This window comes from Euprymna scolopes, chromosome 15, assembly GCF_053919585.1.
Source record: "Euprymna scolopes isolate OS-2025 chromosome 15, ASM5391958v1, whole genome shotgun sequence".
Classification (NCBI taxonomy): domain Eukaryota; kingdom Metazoa; phylum Mollusca; class Cephalopoda; order Sepiida; family Sepiolidae; genus Euprymna; species Euprymna scolopes.
This window is the reverse complement of record NC_136496.1, coordinates 115,559,507-115,584,506: the sequence shown is the minus strand read 5'-3', so window position 1 is coordinate 115,584,506 and position 25,000 is coordinate 115,559,507. Positions and strand designations below refer to the sequence as shown.

Below are 25,000 nucleotides of genomic sequence, written 5' to 3'. Positions count from 1 at the left end.
AAGTCCCCCTTTTGGGAGAGCAGGAATCTATAAACAAAGAATGTTATTATAGTCGGAGTATATTAATGTACTCATACGCCATTAAGCTAATGGAAGTTGTCTAATTTAATGGCTACTGTTGAGGCCTGTGGAGTCTGTGTGAAGGGTTCAAGTTATGTCAGGGCAAGAGCATAACTTTATTAATAATCTTGAGAAAGTCTACGAATCCCCTTTCATCTATGGATTAGATCAGTGATTCTCAACCTTTTTGTGCCCATGAACCCCTTTTCCCTTTTTTTTCTTAGTTTCATGGCTATTGGACATAAGAACATTTTTTGCCTGTGAACCCCAGAAATATTACATGGACTCTAGGGGTCCATGTAAACCCCGGTTGAGAAACACTGGATTGGATAGGTTAGACTGGACTCTCAAGCCTTGTTTGTGCAACTCATTTCGGAGGAAACTGAAATAACACCAGTTTTCTCTGCCTATCGCGAAATTTTTATTTATTTCTTGTTAGCCTTTCTTTGTAATTTGACTCGAATCCGGTTTAGGAGAGGTAGGCTTGCATATTATGTAACTCTACCTTCTACCCGCACAGGTATCTTTCCGAAAGTTATCCATTTTCTTGATGCTGGAAAGAGGTCTCATCACCTCCTAATATCTTTCTTTTGATTGTTTCTTGAGATTGTTTTTAAAATGGCGGAAAAGACGGTTATGCATAAAATTTGATGTTCTTATTTTAAAATATAACTGCTAGATCAATTTATGTGATTTCTGGAATATTATATTTCCGTGTCGTCATGGGTACGTACATCCTATAACTTTTTCTTTTGTTTTTGTTTTAATATAGGGGGGACGTTGGATAAGTACCGTTATTTTTTATAGCCTAGATCGGACATGCCATTACAATCAGGTGAGGACATCTCAGGAGATCAATCATAAACACCATCTCAAAAATAGGAAATAATGCCTGGGAAGATTTCCTCTTTGAACATAGGTTTTATATTAATGGTTCCATAGTTATCAAGACCAAAAAACTATCGAGGATAAAGAGAAATGAAATGGATAGATCGGCAGTTTGTTCACTATGACCTACCCGCACGGGTCCCTTTTCAGAGGTTATCCATTGTTTCTTTCGGCGATTACTGGTGAGAACTGAAGTTTTCGACAAGATACACTTGAAGAAAATCGAATATTACATCGACCGAAACGTTGTGAAAATATCACTCAAGATGAAAGCAATAGTCCGAAGGATCAAAATAATACGAATAATCAGTTCTCATCTAAACAAAATCAGAAACCTATTCTTTATATATATTTACGCGTATATTTTTTTACTTTTTTCTTTACGTTGGTTACTCATATATTCCAGTAGTTGTTTTTTGTTGTTGTTGTTTAATCTGTCGGTGTATGCCTTGTCCTAATTCAAGTGTTCTTCCTTTTTAGCTATCTAGTAAAAGGTAATGTTGCCTTAAGCACTTCAGTTGGGATCGAACTCTCAGCCACAAAATGGAATTCCCTCTAGACAACAAAGGCTTATATCCACTTGGCTATGCATCTAGTAGGAAATGCAAGTCACAATATCTAACATCAGAAATGTCTATCTAATCTTCGTTTTCATACTAATACAAAACTCGTTGACTTCAAGAGGAAGAAAATGACACGAAAAATATTATAGAACGAAATACTCTTTGTATCTTCCGTGGTCTTTATTCAGTTGTGTTTTTTTATAAATTTGATTTGTAATGCTTTCCTGATTTCGTTCACCGTTAATTCTTTTCAATTCTGTTTAGTAATAGCTGGTAGCCCGACGTTGCCCAGTCACACAATATGCTTAACCGTGATGTTTTAATTTATGCAGATTGTGTATGTATTACTATAGAATCAATCCTTTATTGATTATTATAGATTAAGATGAATAATTTGCATGGTGAATTATTTCGCAAAAATATAATATATATATATATATATATATATATATATAATAATGATAATGTCGTTCATCAAATTCCGTTTGTGTTTGTTTATAATACCACGTCAGCTGATATTTGGGCTTGACGTTGACTGCTTGGGAAACTTACTTCTGATTAATGTTTAGTTTTAAAATATGCAAACGAAGAAATAACTTGCGGTGATTTTAAATGGCACTTTTTCTTTTTATGGTAAATTAAACTCATTAATAAGAAAAAAAGTAAAATAAGGTGGTGATGTATACTCAGGCTTGAACAGCAGATCATTCGATCTGGACTCCAATGCTCTACCACAGAGCTACATCTCAAAACTATAGTAAATCTGTTTATTTTTACGAGAAAATTGTTTGCTGAAATTTTATTATCTACCTTGGCCGGTTTAACGTAAAATATTCCGTGTAAAAATTCTTTTTTTATCTATAAGACAGCAAAGATATTTTAAACAACGGATAAATTTCTGTATAAAACTTATCTAAGAATACTACAAGGCATGTAAATTAAGTTTGTGTCAAATTTGCTAACGATAGGCTCAGCCGTTTACGAATCTATAAGGAACAAAACGTACACACACGCATGGAATGACTTTTATATAATAGTAGAGATATCAATCATTATCTCTTTTTGTTCTGTTTTTCCATCCTTCAGTTTATTTTGTCGTTCCCTATGTCATCCGTTTCGTTATTCCATGTTTTTTCTTATAGTGCCAACAGAGCAGGCTTTCTGAAGATATTGGCTTCCTAACCTTAAATGCACTAAACATTTGTGTTATTCTTTCTCTTTTACTTTGCAAAACTAAAGCATGTTCTGCAAAGTCAAAACAAATAAAACAAAAACAATTTCCCACTAGAAAACAAATAAGTCAAACACCATGAATAAATATTCGAAGATAAAAAACAAACAAACTTGAAGCGCACCACCCTTTTTACAAAATCACTGTATTCAGTGTTACATAAACCGGAAGGGGTTGATATGCTGTAAATCAAAACAATATAACTAAACACAATGAATAAATATTTGTAGATATTATATTATGTGCAGGGTGAGTGTATATAAACAGTGTTTATTTAACAGATCTATCTTTAACGTTGTGATATACACAGTATATTAAATACTACAGTTTTCTTTCTTCTTTAATTTTTTTTTGTTCGTCCTCTCGATCTTCTGAGCATTTTTTCTCATTTTTATTATTATAGGTTAAAATATTCTATTGATGTATGTAAAATGGTCATTGTGTGTGCGGCGCTTCTTAAATCCACGTAGTTAACAAAATTGACACACAAACTTTCATACACAGCTTTTTACAATCAATCGATAAAAATGTCTACTTGTCTCAGACCAAAAGAATCACATACCTTTTTATTGTTCAAAGTCTAAGAGAACGCCATAGCAACGAGTTATATTTTACACGGGGTTTATTCGTCTTATGGATTCCCTAGTCGGATTTTGGCACACTGAGTCTCTTTCTACATTTTCATTCGGTCCCTCTGCTTTCAACAGGGTCGTCCACACGTCTGTTCTCTGCCGGGTTTTTCTACAACTCTTTAATTTGATCTCTGCTAGCTATTACGGCAGCAAATCAGATCAAATCATGCGTTGTTCATGTAAGCAAAAACATTGTTTATTTAACTAACCAAATTCCAGTCCTAAATGGACTTTATTTTATTTCTGAGTTAAAATTCTGACTAAACATTCCAAACTGTAAAAGCACAGTTTTTGAAATCTAATTACTTTATTTTTGTAAAAGTAATAATAATAATCGACTAGGTTACCCGGTGTTGTCGCAGCATGCTAATATAATACTACATAACGAACTTGAAGTCTTAATTATTTCAGAAATTACTAGATTATGCATTAAATAACGTGAAAAAGTTGATATGCCGTAAAAAAGACAACCAAATCAACATTTGTCTCTGCCCTTTCTTATCGCTCATAGAATAAAACAAAAAGAACAAAATAAGGTGTTGTCTATATTAGCAAGGCTGTATGAAAAGTCAATTTGGTGCATTTATTAGTCAAATCACGATGTTATTCATTTCTACGAAACTCTTGCCTGGCTAACACAAATCTAGTTTCCGTTGTTAGGCTTCGGTTATTTTAGCAGACGACTCTGGAGAAATACCTTAGCTTACACATGATTCCACATACATACAGAGTAAGTATAAAACAAACACGTATACTCTAAACGCTTCATTGTCTACTGAACACATGCATTATCACACGCAAATACCACACATCAAACAATTGGCTGAAACAGTCTTACAGACAAAACGATCTTTTTTTAAATCCAGAATGTTCATAGACACTTTTAACTTGTATTACGTGTTTATTTCACAATATGATTGGCTACATAAGCGAAAACTCAAGCACAAACAGCAGTTAAACTCAATCTGCCACACGAACTCTTGTCTGTCACTACTACACAGACACCTAGCAAGCAAACTAAATCTAGGTTTGATTGCTAGGCCATACGCGTCTCGACCGACGGTATACGCCACAGTAATTGATTGTTAAATATAGCGACAGTTTATATAGCTTGACGAAATTACTGCCCGACAAGTTCAAGCACATATAGAGAAAACAGCACTTTCCTTTATCTAGAAACTGTGAACTCTTAAGTGATCGACTGAACTGCAATATATGGCCTCCTTTTGCTAAACTTTCACAAAAACACTCGACTACCTACAACCACTATATACGATTTCCCTCACTTTCTATATGTGGCTAAATCTAAACCCAGATTCAATGAACAAAGCTTTTGTTTCCCAGGACTGCCCGCCTGTGGGACGCCATTCCCCTGGCCTACTCCCGGTTGAATACAACATAGTAGCCTTCAAATCCAATGTAAACAAGTTCTTGTTAAGCCGTTCCCATAAATAATCAAATTCTACCCAAGTTACACCATTAACGGTTACTACAATACCACATTACATTCATTAACACTTATCCTCGAATGGCTTGAGACCTTGACAAGTGGTGACCCCCCCCAAGTAAAATAAAAAACTTTGCTTCTGGAGATTCTAACAAGTCGGAAACTTGATATATTTATGGATGGATAGACTTTGTGATTGTTTTAATATTGCCATCCAATAACAAGTGATTCTTTTATTTCAATTCTTTTAATCTGATATTCCTACATTCGTTCTTCGTTTGTTTTTCTTTCTTTTATTCCTAGAATCCTTATTCTCTTTCTTCTATCATCCCTTCCTCTCATTCTTTTGTTCGTTCATCCTGATATATCCCTACAACTATTAGACATGCTTAATTCATATCTTGTAAATGGTCTGACCTTTGATATTTCACGAAAGGTCAGCCTAATTACGTTTCTATCTGATTATTCTTGTCGCTAAATCTTACTGCATTTGTACGAAAAGAGAAAAAATCTAAGAGAAACAAAAAATAAAAAAGACGCTTATCTTTTTTGTTAATGTGTTTCTAAATCCAATTGTGAAAATTCTACAACTTTGCGATTCGTATGACATTGTTCGTGCAATGAGAAAGATATAACGTTTACACAAGAAAATTATACCAGGTTGTCATCTATAGGCACTTTGTGCGTAAATTATACATATCCCTATTTATATGTAAAGCGCACTTTGTGTGTGTGTGAGAGAGAGAGAATGAGTTCCCTACGGATTCGAAACGGCTAAGTCGATGTTTAAATATTTGACACAGATTTACTTTGTGTCTAAAATTATTCTTAGATGGGTTTTGTATCGGAATGCCTCCGATAAGTATCGAAGATCGATAATCATAAAATCCCATTAAAGAATAAACAGTTCGATTTTGACCAAAGTTAACACCCTTATACAGCGGAACATCACAATTGCATTTGAGATGTTTTACCTCTGCACAAGCAAAAGGATTCGGCGTATAAAATCAACAGTAGGTTCTTTGATAAGACAGAAGCGCGTTCGAAATGAATGTTTTTGTTTAGAGCAAAGTTAAACTATAATATACTTGACTTTTGCGTTTTAAACTTTAATTCAAGCCATTATATGAAAATAATTTTATAAAATCAACAGTCGGTTCTCTACAGTGCAATGTAGACTAGAATATATTGTGGACTAAGTCATTGCGGGGAGGTATGTGGAGCTTCATTCCAGTGCATTGCGGCGGGTCCTCGACTAGAACAGAAAATCGATTTGATTGAAAAATGGGTGGTTTCATCGATTTCGATGACAAAAAAAAAAGTATGAAAAATCTGAAACATTCGATGATGCTCATTTAATCTCGGACAACATCAGGGATCCTTGCTAGTTTACAAATAAGTAACTTGCCTATTTCTCGATTCTCTTGCAGTTAGATAGAACGTATTTTGTGTTAAAAAAAAAAAGACGCTATCGCGAAATAATAAAATTAAAAGTTTGGTCGACTCATAAAACTTTTCTTATCTGAAAAGCAAATATCTTCAGTTTACTATCGGTTAAACACAGCGTATAAAACTGAAAATTAATAAGAAAATTCGATACAAGATTAAAAAAAAAAAAACTTCGTATCTTTATTAGGCGTAATATTCCAACCACAAACATTTGGTGATAGCAGATCAGGCTGTCTAAAGATACTGACTTTTGGCCTAAAATGCACCAAACATTGATGTTATTGTTTTATTCATTTCTCTTCAAGCCAATCAACAATTTTCCTCTACCAAACACCATGAATGAATATTTGAAAATATAAAGAATTTGATACATAAAACCTTTTCTCACAATTACTGGATTAGGCCATAAATAACCTGAAAAGGCTTGATAGGCCGTAAAATAAAATAGCAAAACCATAAAATGTATTGTTCAAACCATTTAGCAAACAGGAGGTACATACACATTCGCAAACCACACAAACGCACACACATTATACTTAACCGCACACACACACACACACACACACACACACACACACACACACACACACACACACATTTACTTAAACAAATCCCACAATCCATCAGCCGCAGATTATACGATGTATCAAATCTTCATGAAAACCAAAAGAGATTACGAAACCGCCATAAAGAAAATTAATACACACCTGCAAATTCCACTCTCAGGCTGAATGGCGATCCATGCCATGATTCACGAAGATATTATCGGTCATTATTTGCGAGGCTTTCTTTAAATTATTACTCCATGAAAATCTATGTTCATATATTTTGTTCCATAAACGTGAAAGGAACATTTTGGCTCATGTTCTTCTGTGTCTATCTTAATATACATCCTACGTATAAACAGACAGTTGAAATATATAAGAGCCGGAAGCTAGCTAAGGAGGAGAGAGATCACCTCATAAAATAAACTCACATAAGGCTAAGCCAATGAAATTGCAAAAAGCTTATGGCTATGCCTCACAAATAAGCTGCGTGATATGTAAACGAAAACACGGTCCGGTGTATAAGTCATACTAATAATCTGTTTCGTTTAAAAAATTAAATCATTCGTTGACCTCTATGCTAATGACACGACCATCTATGGCAACACATCAAAGGCCGTAAATGACAAAGTTCTCTCTAATTCTATTTCCTCTGATCTTGAGCGCATGGTACTAGATGGCTGGTCACTTTTAATGCATCCAAACCCAACCTTCTATCTTTATATCATCAACGCTCTGATCCCCATCTGACATCAATTGAAATGGAAGGCTCTCGTCTTGGGGAGGCTCCATGTTTTGACAAGCTTCTGGGTTTAACCTTTACTCCTGATCTTAAATGGAACACGTACATCAAATCTGTTGTCAGGGACGCTGGGAAAATGGTGGGATCCTTCTACCGCTCCTGAAGATATCTCACTACTAATGCAATTCTCTATCTGTATAAAAGCCAAGTACGTTCAAGGATGGAGTCCTGCTGCCACATCTGGCCAGGAGCTGCTAAAAACAGCCTATCCTGCCCTGACAGAGTACAAAATAGACTTCGTGGTTTAGTGGGGGATGCCCTTTTCTCTTCCCTGCAACCTCTCTCCCACAGAAGAGACGTTGCGAGCCTGTCTTTGTTTTATTGCTATTTCCATGACAGGTGCACGTCTGAACTCCAATCCTCGCCCCCCTCCTCGCCAATCTTTCACACGAAACACCCGTCTGGCTGAAACTACTGTCAATAATTTTCCCCACTCTTTATCTGTGCCTAAATCCAAACGTAGATTCCATGAGCAAAGCTTCTTTCTTAGAACTGCACGCCAGTGGAACTCTCTGCCGCTTGCCTGTTTCCCACCTGACTACAACTTGGACGTCTTCAAGTCCAACATAAACAAACTCCTAACAAACCGCCCCTTAAGTAAGACACTCTATCAAAACCCCCAATACTAATGATTACTACAATACTATCTCATTGATTACTGTACACGCAATAACCCTTATCCCTGAGTGGCCTTCAGGCTTTGATAAGTGGTGACCTCCATGTAAAAAAAAATTGATAATTTTTGCGTGTATCTGTAATTATGTTACCCCCAATATATTTTTCTCCCCAACTTTCTCTCTCTCTCTCTCTCTCTCTCACGTAGTTGTGATATTGTTAATCTCGGTCTTAAATATCTACATTATAAAGCTCAACGTTTGTGTGTGTGTGTGTGTGTGTGTCTGTACACTAATAGGCTTCTATATAGTTTACTATTATACAAAGCAGAACGCATACACTGGTAGAAGATGTATACTGGAGCAAAAATGGATATGATAAAGTCACCTACTCACCAATGTAGACTTTATGCACGCTGACACCATTTAAGGTAGAGCTAACAAATTTGGTAGTATGACGCAACATGGGGAGGGGAAGGTTTTGACGGGTTACACTGATCACCCCCATCAACGAGGGTGGCCCCCAGGGAGGTGGTTACTTATAACTGGAAACCCTGTGTACGCTCACATCGTTTAATTTACACTCGTAGAGTTACTAAATATAACAGAATAACCTTCTTAGTGACACTCAATATGGTTTCCGTTCTGCTAGATCTACAGCAGATGTGCTTACAGTTATATCTCATAGGATTAGCAAATCTCTTGACGGAGGCCACCTTTCTAGGGCAATTGCTCCTGACATATCTAAGGCCTTTGATAGGGTATGGAATAAAGGTTTACTTCACAAGATCTTTAGCTATGGTATAGCTGGACATGTCTTCTCAATTATTAAATCATTTCTCTCTGATAGGTTCATAAGAGTAGTAGTTGAGGGGCAAAAATCAGAAGCTCACAGTATAAATGCTGGAATCTCTCAGGGGTCCATCCTGGGCCCAACTCTTTTCCTGATCTACATTAATGATCTTCCAGATCACATCCTTACATCATTTGTAGACATTTATGCTGATGACACTACCATCTATGGTAGCACATCTAAGACAGTAAACGACCAAGTTCTCTCCGATTTTCTCTCCTCTGATCTTGAGCACATGGTACAATGGGAAAAGGAGTGTCTGGTTACTTTTAATGCATCTAAAACCAAGCTTCTCTCTTTACATCATCGACATTCTGATCCACATCTGGCATCAATTGAAATGAATGGCTCTCGTCTTTAGGAGGCCTCAAGTTTTGACAAGCTTATGGGCTTGACAGTTACTCCTGATCTTAAATGGAACACGTACATCAAATCTGTTGTCAAGGTCGCTGGAAAAATGGTCGGATCTTTCTATCGATCCGGTAGATATCTCACTGCTGATGCAATTCTCTATCTATATAAGAGCCAGGTACCTCCAAGGATGGAATACTGTTGTCACATCGGGGCAGGACTGCTAGAAAGGACTTGTCCTGCCTTGATAGAGTTCAAAATAGACTTCGTAGCCTCGTAGGAGATGTCATTTTCTCTTCCCTGCAACCTCTATCTCACAGAAGAGATGTTGCGAGTTTGTCTCTGATGTATCGTTATTTTCATGGAAGGTGTTCGACTGAGCTTCAATCTATGGTCCCCCCTCGTCAAACTTTCATGAGAAACACTAGTCTAGCTGAAAACACTATCAATAATTCCTCCTACTCTTTATCTGTGCCTAAACCTAAACGTAGATTCCATGAACAAAGCTTCTTTCTTAGAACTGCACGCCTGTGGAATTGTGTTCCGTTTTCCTGCTTTCCGACTGACTACAATATGGTTGTCTTCAAGTTTAATGCAAATAAGTTTTTGATGAGCCGTTCCATATAAGTTTAAAAATTTACCGAATTTCCATTACTAATGATTACTATATTGTCCAATTTCTACTGTACACTCTTTAACCCTTATCCTTGAGTGACCTCTTGGCCTTGATAATATGCCTGTGTAAAAAAAAAAAAAACTCCATGAGGTGGGGGAGATGTTGACAGGTTACGCCACTCACCCGTACCATGTATGAACGCTTCCCTCCTTTCACAATCATTGGATGAAGCTGGTTCGAATAGGTTTTGTTTCATATTCAAAAATCTCCTCGTATATAAAAGACACTGCACATGTGTGTGTGTGAGGGAGAGATAGAGAATTCCCTGTGGATTCCGAAACGGCTGGGTATATTTGTTGCAATATTTTTTTACGCATAATGGGGTATGGTCCCTCAGTGTTGGGAGATTCTATTTATAAACGTTGGTGATAGAAACTGACGAATCAAATTAATTCATTTTCTGCTATCAACCAATCAGAAACCAGAATTTCTTCATAAATATTAAACCACAGACTTTCTGCCTTTCCTGAATCTCTTATGCTACTCAAAACTCAAAAATTTTGCTTTATGCAAAATGGGCCAAAAGCAAACATTTCCTGCCTTTCAATGGAATTTTTTTCTAAGTTTAAACAGAATTTTATTTATATCGTTCTTCTAAACTGTCCTCATGTCCATATTGCATTTTTGAAATTTACCAGTTGTGACAATCAGGCTTTACGAGGGTGCATTCCAATCCCCTCGTAGCTGTTCATTTGAACACTAAATCATAAAAATTGGTCAGTCATCTCATATGATGCGTAGCAATAACATACTGAATTTTCAAGAGTCTATGGCAATTTTAAATGCTTGTACAAAAAAGGTCTGGAACTTATTGAACGCATCTCTTAAGTCTCTATTTACCTCCCATCAAATGCCGAGTTAGACGCAAGCTTTGTTTTTACTGTGTAGAAACCCCAGCACCCCCTCCTCAAATGGGTACCCTGAATTGGGACAAAAATAAATATTGCTTCAGTCTAGTAAAATGTTTCCTTCATTGACCGAGAGCAGAAAATATACTGTATTATTTTAGAGCAAATACTACAGGTTTCTCCCAGTCAAAATTTACTTCTCTTGTATTGAACTTGCAAACGTGTTTAAAAATAGATTTTAACAAAGAGTTATAATTTCATAAGTTGTTTGGCGAACTGTGAATACAGACATCACTTTCGATCCGTTCCCTGAAGAATTAAGTTTGACTCCGTTTCAACTTTTTATTCTATATTTTGTCTTTCTCTTTTCAGAACGAAAGAAAACAACGTCAATACCCCTGTAGTTGCACTTTATCTGCATATTGAGAAGGAAAAGATAACACACAACCTCACAGCCCCGGTGGTTATTAGTCTACCATATTTGGATGTAAGTATGAAAGAAGTTCTTTCTTATTGGTATTTTGGTGTGATTCCTGATACTGCCAGAGTAGACTGTCTGAAGATATTAGCTTTCTGACCTAATATAAACCGAATATAAATGGTATTGTTTATCCTTCCCTTTTCAAAACTCAATCATGTTCTGCAAAGTCAAAACCAGAACAATAATTCCCCTTCCTTCTATATTTCTTTTTCTCCCACTTCCATTTTTTACCCACTTAGTAAAGCACAAAAATATGCCAGTTACCTCCGCCCCCTGCAGAGAGTAAAAGACACCCAATGGAACCACTGATTAACTCCTGTAGTGTAATGCTTTTGGGGCGAGATCTACCAAACTCCTCCGTCAATTTTGGTTCTAAACACCTGAAAGTTTACATGACATGAGTCAAACTTATATATATATATATATATATATATATATATATATATATATATGCACATAAAGTTATGAACAGTATATAGGGCCCGCGCAATGCTGGGCTGCACTGCTACTAAAATATAATTAAAGAATATATTGTGAGTGAAATGTAAGTGTCGTACGAGAATTTTTAATTTAATACGAGGAATTTAGGATGGTGTGATAAATAAGGTACTAGGTCGTTCACTTAACATATAGAAAATTCACTAAATATAACTTAATAAGAGAAATACAATTACATTTAAATATAATAAGTTATAGGTAATAAACTACACCTGAGACATTTCAATGGGACAAAAAGAAATTAAATATTATGTAATTACAAAATATTGTGATGAAAAAATTATGATGGATTAAAATAGACTAAATCAGAATGTAAGTTTGTAATAAACTGAGAAATTTAACCTATATTTCTATAAAGAGAATGATGTGATAAGCACAAGTTTAAACCTAAGAATAGACAAAAGTCCAGATACTGAATGAAAAATGTAAAGGAGTTTCGATAAAATTATGAATTGATAAATGTGGGTAAAATCGAGTTATGTCCCTTACAACGTCTCGATGTACTGAATGATACGGGAATATTAATAATTAAAAAAACAAAGATGTCATGTTTATGTTAAGATGAGGCTGAAAATGATAGATTTAACATTTAAATTAATTACATAATCAATATGAAGTGAAGATAATTATTAACTAAAATTATTTAAATAAAACTTTTAGTTCATAGTTTTTCTTAAAAAATAGCAAGTAAATTAGAAAAAGAAAAACAAAGATATCATAACATGTAAATACAAATTTATACGAAACAAAGGCAAATTCAGAAATGAATAGTTGGACACATAAATAGCAACTAAAATCTGAGATTTGTAATTTAGGAGATGGGAGTAAATCAATAGATAAATAAATCAGAAAAAAAAAATAATTGTAAAAAAAAAAAAAAGACAATGAAAATATTAAGTGAATATGAAAATAGAAAATTGTAGAGATGTTATCTAAATATAAGAACTAGGAAAGTTGGATAATTGTTCAATTCGAATGGAATCGAAAAATAGATAAAGCAACAAAATAAAATGAAGACGAACGAGTTGAGTCTAAACTTCTTGTTCCCTTGAAATAGGGATTATGAATATGTTCATACATATGACAAATATATTTTGGTGTCCGAGGAGTAGGTATTTTTGGAATATTTTTAAATTACATGATGTTTAATTTTGTCCAAATGGTTACGAAACATTGAAATACACCACATGATGTTATTTTATATTTAGTTGTCTTGATTTTTGTGTGTATATATATATATATAATAAATGACACAAATTTATATTCCAAAATTCATGATGTGACAATCTTATAGTTTATTCCTTTGACTTAGTTGATTTATACAATTTATAACTCAACTGATTTAAAGGAATAAGTTATAAGATTGTCTTCATCATGAATTTCGGAATATAAATTTTTGTCATTTATTCTATATATTGCTGTGTAATCACATTGAGCTTCTTATATAAGTATTGATATATAAGAAAATATATTTCTACAGAAATATATATATATATATATATATATATATATATATATTTACTCAGTATGTCTAATTAAGAGTAATAAACGTAAACATTATTGTTTTTAGTTAGCTTCTCATCTTTTGTCTTTAGCCGACACCATATTATACCGGAAATGACGTATTTCCGGCCGATAAAGACGAAAATAACACCGACTCAAAGAAGAGAAAAACTGTAAATGATTTGTGCATTTATTTCGGTTGAAAGTAGTGGGAGATTTGTATAATTGGGTCGCAAGAGAATCAAACAAAAGATAACGAATGTAATGAATGCAATATTTTGACCTCAGACAAAAAAAAATAAAGAAACAACAACAACAACAAATTCTTTTTCCCCCCTTATCATTCCATTAGGTGAGAGTATACCCAATTTTATTGCATACATAAATATCTTTTATTCTCAGATATGGTTGTATGTGTGCCCCTATTCTATTCTTGATCCGGAGAAAATCTCATTTGAAATACGAATTAGTGTCTCGGACATCTTACTAACAAGTGTTTACAATAAACTCTCCAAAAAAAAAAAAAAAAAAAAAAAAGAAGCGAGTGGACGTCCTTTAACTCATAAATAATGATACATCAATTTGATTCGGTGATCTATGTTTCTATCTTTATCTCTATTATTATATAAAGTCAACTTGTATGTGACAGTTTTCCTTCTTCATTGATTCCGAAACGGTTGAGCTTATTTTTGCAAATTTACCGCAAAGGTAATTTATATTTCTCGCAGTGATCTTAGATCTGTTTTATACAGAAATTCATCAGATAAGTATCGAAAATCGAAAAAATCTAATCTTACGAATGATATTTCTTCTCTAATAGATAAAAAAAGAGAATTTTACAGGGGAATATTTTACGTTACACCGGTATATCATTGGCCACTGTAACGTAAAATATTAATTGTAAAAATTATTGTTTATCTATAAGACTATTTTTATGATTCTCGAGCCCAAATATCAGCTGATGTGATATTGTAAACAAACACAGACGGAATTTTATGACCGGCATTATCATTATTATTATTTTATTTGTTTATTTTTCGAATTAGTCCACCGGGAAAAATATATTTCGTAATATATAATATTTAATACAGGATTGATTCTATAATAAATACATACGTAATCTGCATTCATTAAAATACCATGCTAAAACGTATTGTACGACCGGACAAAACCTGGAGCTTGTTATATTGATAAAGTTACTAGCGGGACCTGCAGAAAGTCCACTGTTGTATCCATCATCTGTTGTAACTTGCCAAGCTATAATCTCTGTCCCATCGCTGAAATGTTGTATCCCTGTGCTTATTTTACAAATACGTTAATGGAATGTGCTCCGAAGAACTCATTGCAGTTGGGCTCCCTCGAAATATTTACTCTCGATGCACCCGAAAAGCAGAAAAATCTCACTCCTCCACTATCGAAGCTGCTAGATGACGGAAAGCCTTCTACTCTATTAGTTTCTTTCGTCGGACTGGTAGAGTTTAGGATTCTCTTCCTGTTTTCTGCTTCTCTGACTGCACTAACATGCAGAAATTTAAATGTAATGTTAAGACATCTTGGTACTCAACTCCTCACAATCTCTGTTATACATGATCGAAAATACCTGTTACGTCCAAATGGCATAGTGATTTGTTCGAGGCAAAAAAGAGTAACAAATAATAATTTAATTGCTGCGTTGCTAAAAATATTTATATTGTGTATTATACTTGCAGGAAGGCACGATGTTGCTTGGTATTGAATGTGGATTACTATCATGTATTTTTTCACTATGCTCATGAGACCATAATACGTTTTTTGTTTTTACAAACCTTTCGCTGGTACTCTAGTCGCCTCCCCTAAAAACTCTTATGCACATGGTTTGACTTTCACTAAAACGAAGATATATATTTGCACTTTTAAATGGCTTCTGACTCCATGGAGCACTTACAGATAGAGCACGTAGATAATCGGCACATTATGGTTAACACAGATTCAATACAACTTCCATTGTCTTCCCTAAAAAATTATATATATACTAGCAAATTTACCCGTCGTTGACTGGGTTCAAAAACAGCCTACAGAAAATGGACTCTGATTTATGAAAGTATTATAGGTTATGAAAAGAAAGGGGCGTAAATTTGGGGGTATCAAAACCAAAGCAAAATATGATGAAAGTAAAAATAAAATAGATAAACCCCATAATTTATTATACTATACCTGTTTACACTGAAACACTTATCACAATATTCTGTGGATCTATATTAAAAAACCTTGTTAAACTTTGTGACATATTTCCATTCTATGGAGGTCAGGTGCGAACGAACACCCCAGAATTTTGTTATACCATATTTCTTCAAACTGAAACATAATTATCAAAGTGTACTTACGCAGATAGATATGAAAAGTCTTTATTAAAGTTTATGCTTATTTCCATTCTATGGAGGCCAGGCGCAAACGCAGACACCACAATTTTATTATACCATCCCTATTTAAATTAAAACATACTTGCCAAAGTATTATTATGTACATCTATATCAAAAACACTTGTAAACGTTTTTTTTTTAATTTTAAATTTTTTTATTTCCATACTTTGTGGACCAGGCGCGAACGCAGACCCCACAATTTTAATAAACTATCGTTCTGCCATATCAAATATACCCATTCCTGTGTCGCGATACATCTTATATCATTATATGTGATCAGTTTTTTTTAAATAGTCAACCATATAGGAGCCTATTTGTGACCACACACACACCTATTCAGCTTTATATTATAGAAGATATTTTTTATTGAAGTTACGTGTTCCTGTCCCCTGTCTTTCTAACACATACAGAAATGCTGTGTGTAACGTATTTAAAAAGATTACAAGCACATTCTGCCTAATTTGGTCCAAAGTCTCTCCAGATTTTTGTAATCGAAAATGAGAACATTTTACTTCTATTTGCAAACATCAAATTAAACTCAATTTAATAAAGTTTTTTTTAATGTTATTCCGTTTATTTATGTAATAAATTAAATAGATCTATTAGAAAAAGCAAATTGAGTAATAAAATTAACTAAATAAAATTAACTAAATAAAATTAAGTAAATAAAATACCTGCTTTTCATAGCACATATGAAATGATCATGTTTATAATTACAGAAAAGCTATAAATATAGCTACTGATATGTTAACGAGGAAAAAGGCGAGAAGAATCATACGAATCTATTTCGACTGATGAGAATGGGTTAATTCGATAAGATCAACGTACTCATCGGCTAATCGGTGAGCGGAAGTAATATTGACATTCTCTTCGATCACATTGAAAAACGTGTTAAGCCAATTTCGAAGCTATTATAAATCTTACTCAAGTGAAACTCAACGCCTCATTAAACACGTAAATTAGCACTTCATTAAACACGTAAAATGGCGCGTTATTATAGAAGCGTAGTTACGCTGTCGACGAATACAGAATAGGAAAAAAAAAAAGCGTATTTGTATAAAATTGGAATATTTGATATTTCGTTTTATCGCTATTATACTCACTTGTGTGAGATTAACCTTGACACACCAGCGCCGCCCTGTTTCTGTTGAAACACGAGGTCGGAATTTACTTTTTTTTACAAAGGAGTCACTATTTATCAAAACCTGGGAGCCACTCGAGGATAAGTGTTAATGGGTGTACGACAATCATGAGGACAACCATGTAATAATTCTTGGTAGTGGGAATTGTGTATAATTTATTATTTAAGGAAACGGTTTAGCAAGAACATGTTTACGTTAGACTTAAAGACGACCACATTGTAGTCAACTAGAAAGCTTGTTAGCAGGAGAAAGTTCACAGGCGGCCAGTTCTAAGAAAGAAACTTTGTTCATAGAATCTATGACTAGATTAAGCCACAGATAAAGAATGGGGGAAATTGTTGATAGTGATTGTAGCTAGACGAGTTATAAAATTATCGACTACTTATATATATATATATATATATATATATATATATATATATATATTAGTCTAAAGAAGCTTTGAGTAAAACAAAAAAAAAATACAAAAATAAAAATAAAGAATGCAGTTTAAATTCCCGGAAGGAAAAAAAATATATTAACTTTAACCTATCGCAGACTTAGCACCTACATAATCCGACTTCTAAAAAGTTTATAATTACAAAAAGAAAATTCAACTATATAAGGATGAAAAAAAAAGCCTTAACTAAAATTGTTAAATAGAAAAAGACACATGACTTGCATAAGCCGACTTTTCAAAAGTCTACAATTGTATGTGTGTGTATGTGTATATATATATATATATATATATATATATATATATATATATTGTCAGGTCATGTCATATGCTACTGGTACCATGTAACCCAGTACTATCTGGCTAATGGTAAAGTCACCGGCGACTAAACTGGTTCCTCCACCAGACTTGTTTAGTGAGGAGGGTGGCTAGTCTTCCTGAAGGATTAAAAACAAGACCTTCCAAAGGGCGAATGAACCCTTTTTCGGGGTCAACGGCTAACTAGCACCGTGTGTCTTTGTGTGTATGTATGTGTGTGTTGGGTGGAGAGGGCTCCCGTAAGCCGTGGTGAAAGCAACCTTTCTAGGAGAAGCAAATCTCTGATTTAAAAAAAACTGTAAAGCGGGAGACCAGTATCCGCATTAAGCTGGTCTGCAGTTTAACTGGTTGCTGGTTATCTTGCTCTTCCTTGTTGCTGGATCTCAACATTTTGAACGAGAGAGAGACTTAGCAGTTGTACAAAGCTAAGAATCTGTAACATCATCTGTGTATAGATACTCCCTCAGGCATTTGTCTATTAAAATGGTCCTGTGGCGATGGAAGTCATTTTTGGGCTCATGGACTTTAAGTGTCTGAGGGAATGGCAAGACGTTGCAATCATCATATATATATATATATATATATATATATATATATATATATATATATATATGAGAGAGAGAGAGAGAGACTCCGTCTAAATATTATATGCAAGTTATGAATAGGTATAAAGAGTTGTGTCTTTAATAATAAAATTTCTATTATGATGTTTAAATTCCTCTCCATATTATTAAATTAGATATATAATAATTGCGAAAACTATTGTTTTTTTATTGGAAAAAAAATAACAACGTTAATAAAACAGACTAACTGGACTGTTTATTTGCAACTATTAATTGTGATAATTGATTGTGATAATTAATTGTGATACAATTTATTTTGTAAAATTAAAGAAAAACATATAAAAAAATGAGAGAAATTCATTTTCTTAAAAGAAAAACATTTTTTTAAAATTATTTTTACAATAAGATATATTAACAAAAACATTAAGAATCTAAAAAAAAAAATATTGCATAAATTCACATTTCTTTTTTCAATAACTTTTAGCAACCATAACATCTGCAAATTCGGTTGCTATTTATTTGTTTGCTACTATTTTAACTGTCAGATGTCACATGCGCTGTCAAATTGCCATCCATGAAAATAACTTTAACTTACTTCCAGAAGTCACACAGTGTTAAATACATGACTTGGTATGTTGTCATGCATTAAAGATCATAGATCAACGCTCGGGTAAAGACTATTTATCAAGCCATTCAAAGAGAGTTTGCTCCAGAAAAAATTTGGAATTCTTTGTAAACCCCATCTATCACTTTAAATGTACACTGGAACTCCTTATTAATGATCCTAGCTCTTATCAGAAAGCCACTGCTCCTTTTTGATGTTTAAAAATTTATCTCGAGTTTTGTAGATTGAAAACCCCCTGCGAGTTGTCTTTAATATTAAAATTCCTATTATGATGTTTAGATTCTTCTCTGTATTATTAACTTAATAGTGAAAAACTATTGTTTTTTTATTAGAAGAAATTTACAACGTTAACAAAACAGACTATTTTAACTGCCAGATATCACATATGCTGTCAAATTGCCATCCATAAAACTAACTTTAACTTACTTCCAGAAGTCGCACAGAGCGCTAAATTGCCACACATAAAGATAAATATCTCCAATGAAGATGCTCCACACGTTTTCAATGGGATTCAAGTCATAATAGCATTTTTTAACAAATCTTTTTTTCCTTCAACCAGCATTGAGTAGACTTTGATGCATGACGTGGTGCGTTGTCTTGCATTCAAAATCATAGATCAGGTAAAGACTCAACCCACTCAAAGACATTTTGCTCTAGAAAATCACAGTAACATTAGGAATTAATTGTAACCCTATCTGCCACATTATTAATGATCCCAGCTCTTATCAGAAAGCCACTGCTCATTTTTTGGTGTTTAAAAAATTGTCTTCAGTTACGTAGATTGAAACCCTCTGTGAGCCGATTCATCGGATTTATCAGGTGTTATCCTTGATTCATATCCTTGATTCATATCCTTGTTACTGAAATCAATTTTCATGTATTGTTGTTCATTGCCATCTTATTTCCTTGTTTTTTTTTCATGAAAATGGGTTCATTTATTTTATTTTTTAACATCAGCAAAACTCCCTTAATGCTTTACTCGTTGTTTACCTTGATAACATAAGAATTTCAGCTGCCTGAAAATAAGAAATCGTTTGAAGCATTTGCTTTTTTTTTGTTTTGTTTTTTTATTAATTCTCTTTAAATATGTGATATATCTCGTTTGGTAAAATTCCTGAATTCAGCCATTTTCCCCATTTAAAATATTTGCTGAAATTTTTTATGATTCTTCCTCAAATTATTTCGAAATTTGAAGAGAAATTTTTCCTTTGATAATTCATTCGCTGTTAGTTCTATTTGCAAGCCATAATACAAAATTCTAATTCTTGCAAATAATCTCTTGACACAGCAAATTACCATGATTACTGTAAAAACACTGAATAATAATTTGAAATTAAAAATTGATATTTAATTAGCTTTCATCCTTATTCGCTATACATAATATAATTTCATTCGATAACACGTATCTATGAATTTTACATAAAATATTTGGCAATAACTCTTTCGCATGTAATCTCTAGACGCAGTTCACATGCGTGTGTGTATGTGTATGTATGTACGTACGTATATATGTGCATATATATGGATGTATATATATATGTGTGTGTGCGTGTGTGTATGCATTTACTTATGTATATCTTAATAATTATAAAGCTTTGTGGACCGTCCAGGCGACCTTGCTTGCTTGAATTTTGCATTCTACGATCGGGTGATTCCATCTATTAAAAAAAAGGGTTTACAGGTTAATTTATATATAGTGATGTTATTTGTTTTTGTTTTTGCGATACATTTGGAATGAATTCAATTATTTACGAAAGTGCATTTTTACCTAAATGCGAGTTTGGAATTTTTTTTCCTTTAACCAATTTGATACCCCCAGTCAGCTTCATTCAGCCACTCTAATAAGTCGTAGACGACGAAACACGTGTCAGTGGATAATTATATTTAATATATATATATATATATATATATATATATATATATATATATATATATAGATAGATAGATAGATAATCAAGGAAATTTCGGCGAGAATATTAGTACACCTCGATTATTATGAGTGGAAATTATATGATGTCTAGGTTCGGGAAATGGGAAATATAATGGGTTTGGTAATGCATACATTCGAATACAAATGTCTGTTATATAATGTATATGCTGTCCATTCAGCTAAAACCAAGTAGATCTCTTCAATAATATGGTGTCAGCCAGACACGCACGCCAGAAAGTTTCGATGCAATTTCTTCCCTTGATAGTCCGTTTATAGACGATCTCATATTCTGCTCTCTACTGCCAGGAACAGTCTGACAGCATTGAATTATCTTGTCTTTCGAAATGGTAGGCATTAGACTAGAAGCAGGCGAAAGAGTTTGGCTGTAAATATGAATTACAGCAATAAATTGTCTCGGAAAGCGATTCTCTTTTGTATGAGAAGTGATTCTTTATTTAATGAATTTCTCTACCCTGCAACCTCTCTCCCACAGAAAAGACGTTGCGAGCCTATCCTTGTTTTATCGTTATTTCCATGGCAGGTGCTCGTCTGAACTCCAATCTTTGGTCCCCCTCGCCAATCTTTCACGAAAAACACCCGTCCAGATGAATCCACTGTGAAAAATTTCCCTCACTCTTTATCTGTGCCTAAATCAAAACGTGGATTCCATGAACAAAGCTTCTTTCTTAGAACTGCACGCCTGTGGAACTCTGTTCCGTCTGCCTGCTTCCCACCTGACTACAAATTGGATGTGGTCAAGTCCAACGTTAACAAATTCCTAATGAACCGCCCCCTTAAGTAAACACGTCATCAAATCTCCACACTAACGTACTGTACTTGCAATAACCCTTATCCCTGAGTGGCTTCCGGGCCTTGATAAGTGGTGTCCATCGTGTAAAAAAAAATTGGGGTTCTATTTCAATAAGGGCATGCATAAAATGAGACAAAGGCAGAGAAAGGTATTATCGGACTGTAATGACCTGCAGAAGTTTAAATGTAATGTGAACAGACATCTAGCTGCTTAGCTTTTCACAGACCCTGTTAGACACGATCCCAACTAGTAGCCCCTGAAGTTCCAAGTAGCATCATACTTTGTTTGGGGTCAAAAATATTTAAAAAGAGTAAATGGATTTTTACAGAAATAATTCATACTGAACGTAAAATATTTGGAAACTTCTTTTTTTTTAATATGTTTGTTTAGAAAAACATTTTTACGAAAATATTTCGTGCAAAATATTATTTTTAATTTAAATTATTAAAATGAAAGAAGAAAATGAATGAATGTTCGATTAACCGTCGATTTAAATATACTTTCTCATCAATATTATTTACTGGATTGATTTATTTAGGTATTCATGTAGTTTTATGTCTATTTTTAATTTCTATGAAAAATCCATATATTTTTAAAAAACTATGTAAGCATTCGTTCAGTCATTTTTTTCTATTTAAATATGCATTCGATTTCATATCCATTATTTTAAATATTTTACTTTTGGTTATAATTATTAATTCATTTACAAATATTTTTATGTATTATATTAGGTTGGTGCAAAGATTTTTTTACGTTCAACTTCAAAATATCATAACTCATTTCATAATAAACTTTATTAATCGAAATAAGAACCATTAGAATCGACACAGTCTTGCCAACGAGAAAAAAGTGTATTGATCCCATTAGCATAGAAATCCAGAGTTCTGGAAGCGATGAAATAATTGTAGGCCGATTCGGCATCATCTTGGCTTCTGAAGCATTTTTGTGCAGGAAGTTGTCCAGATGGTGGAAAAAGAATCGGTTGACAAGAGGTCCGGTGAATATGACGGATGAGGCAGTCTTATAGCTCAATTCGTTCAGCCTCATGCACGGTCATTTGAGCAATATGCAGGCGAGCGTTGTCATGGAGGAAAATTTGTCCCTTCATATTGACTAATCTCGGGCACATACGTTGGAGCTTCTGGTGCCTTTCGTCAGTGTGTCGGCAGTACTTCTTCGCCGTAATCGTTTCGCCCAGATTCAAGAAGCTGTGAGAATGTGGCCGGCTGCAGACCACCAAACAGTCATCATAATCTTTTTGGGGTGCAATTTCGGCTTCGGGAAGTGTTATGGAGCTTCTCCGGCATCTAACCACTGTGCCGAACGTTGTCGGTTGTCGTAGAGGATCCACTTCTCATCGCACGCCACAATCCGCTCGAGAAATGGGTCGTTTTTGTTGCGCAGAAAAAGCGTAGAAGAGACCTCAAAACGACGATTTTTTTTATCGTTCAATTCATGCAGAACCCATTTATCCAACTTTTTTGACTTCACTATTTGCTTTAAATGACAAATGATTGTTGAATGGTCGACCTAAAGTTCAACAGCAACTTCTCGTGTGGTTTTTCGAGGATCAGCTTTAATTAAGGCTTTCAAATGTCCGTTTTCAATCGTAGTTGGTTGGCCGCGACCGCCTTTTTCGTCACCATTGCGAAATTTCTTGAACCACCATTGTGCCACACGTTTGTTAGTGGTTCCTGGGCCAAACGCATCATTGATATCACGAGCTGCCTCGGCAGCTTTTCGGCCTAGTTTGAACTGGAACAAGAAAATCGCGTGGATTTGAATTTTGTCCATGCTGTCGAAAGGCCTTCAAAAAATGAATGAAGGGATTGAGAACGGTAACGAATAACAATTCGATAAAGCGAAAATCGCGCTTCAAAATGATATATAACATGGCTATATATATATATATATATATATATATCACAGAATTAATTCAGAAATCATATATAAATGTAACATATGTGAGAAAACGATATTGTTTTTGCATCAACCTAATATTTTGCAAAAACAAATGTTATTTTTCAGTTTTAATTACTTTTGTAAAAATCAGTTTACCAATATTAAGCTTTGGCCTATATTTTTGGCGTGGGTTTCGAATTAACTCCCTTCCGAGGACTCTTCTTTGTTCACTTCGAGGGGCTTGATTTGATCGGTAAATACGCGATTTTGCTATTTTTTTATGTTTTAATTGCTGTAATTTTTAAGCTATGATGAATAAAGCGTCATATTATATGTATATATTGAGGTCCAGCGAAAACTCCACAATATCACTGTAAGATCTCTAATTGTGATCGTATCAACTGATAAACACAGTATAAGAATAAAAAAAAACTTACCCAAACATAATAAATACATTTATGACTAAATCTAGTGGCAACAATTAAAATACACAAAACATTGATGTTTTCCTTTCTCTTTGCAAAACTCAGTCATGTTCTGCAAAAAAAACAACAAAAAAACAAAAACAAATTCTCCCTGCAAAACAACACCAGCAACAAAAGAAAACACCATGGATAAATATTTTGAGGTATACAGAACTGGAAGAAGAAACTTTTATTCGAAAATTACTTGATTTGGCATTAAAAATCTGAAAAGTTTTTATATATATATATATTCCTTTATTACATTTTCACCCCAAACAACGCACCGTGTCACTTTGATGTAGAGGCTTACTATCAGGGTCATAAGTTGCAAGGATACTATGTAGGGAGTTGAGCAGCAAGATGTCTATTCACATAACACTTGAACTTCTGCATGTCGAAACAGTTAGAAAAACATGAACCCAGAAGGAAATTCCAAGGGAATAAACTATTAGAGTATAAGGCTTTCTTACATCTAGGGATCTCTAATGTGTAGGGGTGGTACTTTGATGCTTGTCGGGTGTGTCAGGGGTATTTTACGTCGAGGGGCACAATGGTTTGTAGTTTGTCGGAGCATCCACCATGCCGTAAAACAAAACAACCAAACCAAATACCACAAATAAATATTTGAAAATATAAATAACATGAATTATAAAAACGTCTACCAAAAATGTATGGATTCGGCATGAAAAAAATCCGAAAAGGGTTGATATGCCGTAAAACAAAATAACCAAACCAAGTTGCACATGGTTTTTACTACTGGAATTTAAATGTTGAGACTTTTGTGATATTTACATTCACCCACATCATATTTCCTTCCTGGTACCGCTTTTTAACTTAGGAGTTATTTAGCTTCGTCTTTTATATTTTGCCTTATAGTGGACATATCGACGTAAAGACGCACACATTATAGTAATTATATATATATATATATATATTATATACATTATATATATTATATATACATATATT

The 25,000-nt window shown here is 34.0% G+C and overlaps 1 protein-coding gene across 2 annotated transcripts in view; it reads left to right on the top strand.

Annotated features, from left to right (window-relative positions):
* The window catches only part of LOC145294078 (adhesion G protein-coupled receptor L1-like), a 1,162,895-nt gene that overhangs the window by 743,236 nt on the left and 394,659 nt on the right, over window positions 1-25,000 (top strand). For both annotated transcript variants that reach the window (XM_080141133.1, XM_080141131.1), the window contains exon 14: window positions 11,332-11,446. In XM_080141133.1, the coding sequence (XP_079997259.1) occupies window positions 11,332-11,446 (115 nt within the window). The remainder of the gene's footprint in view (window positions 1-11,331; window positions 11,447-25,000) is intronic.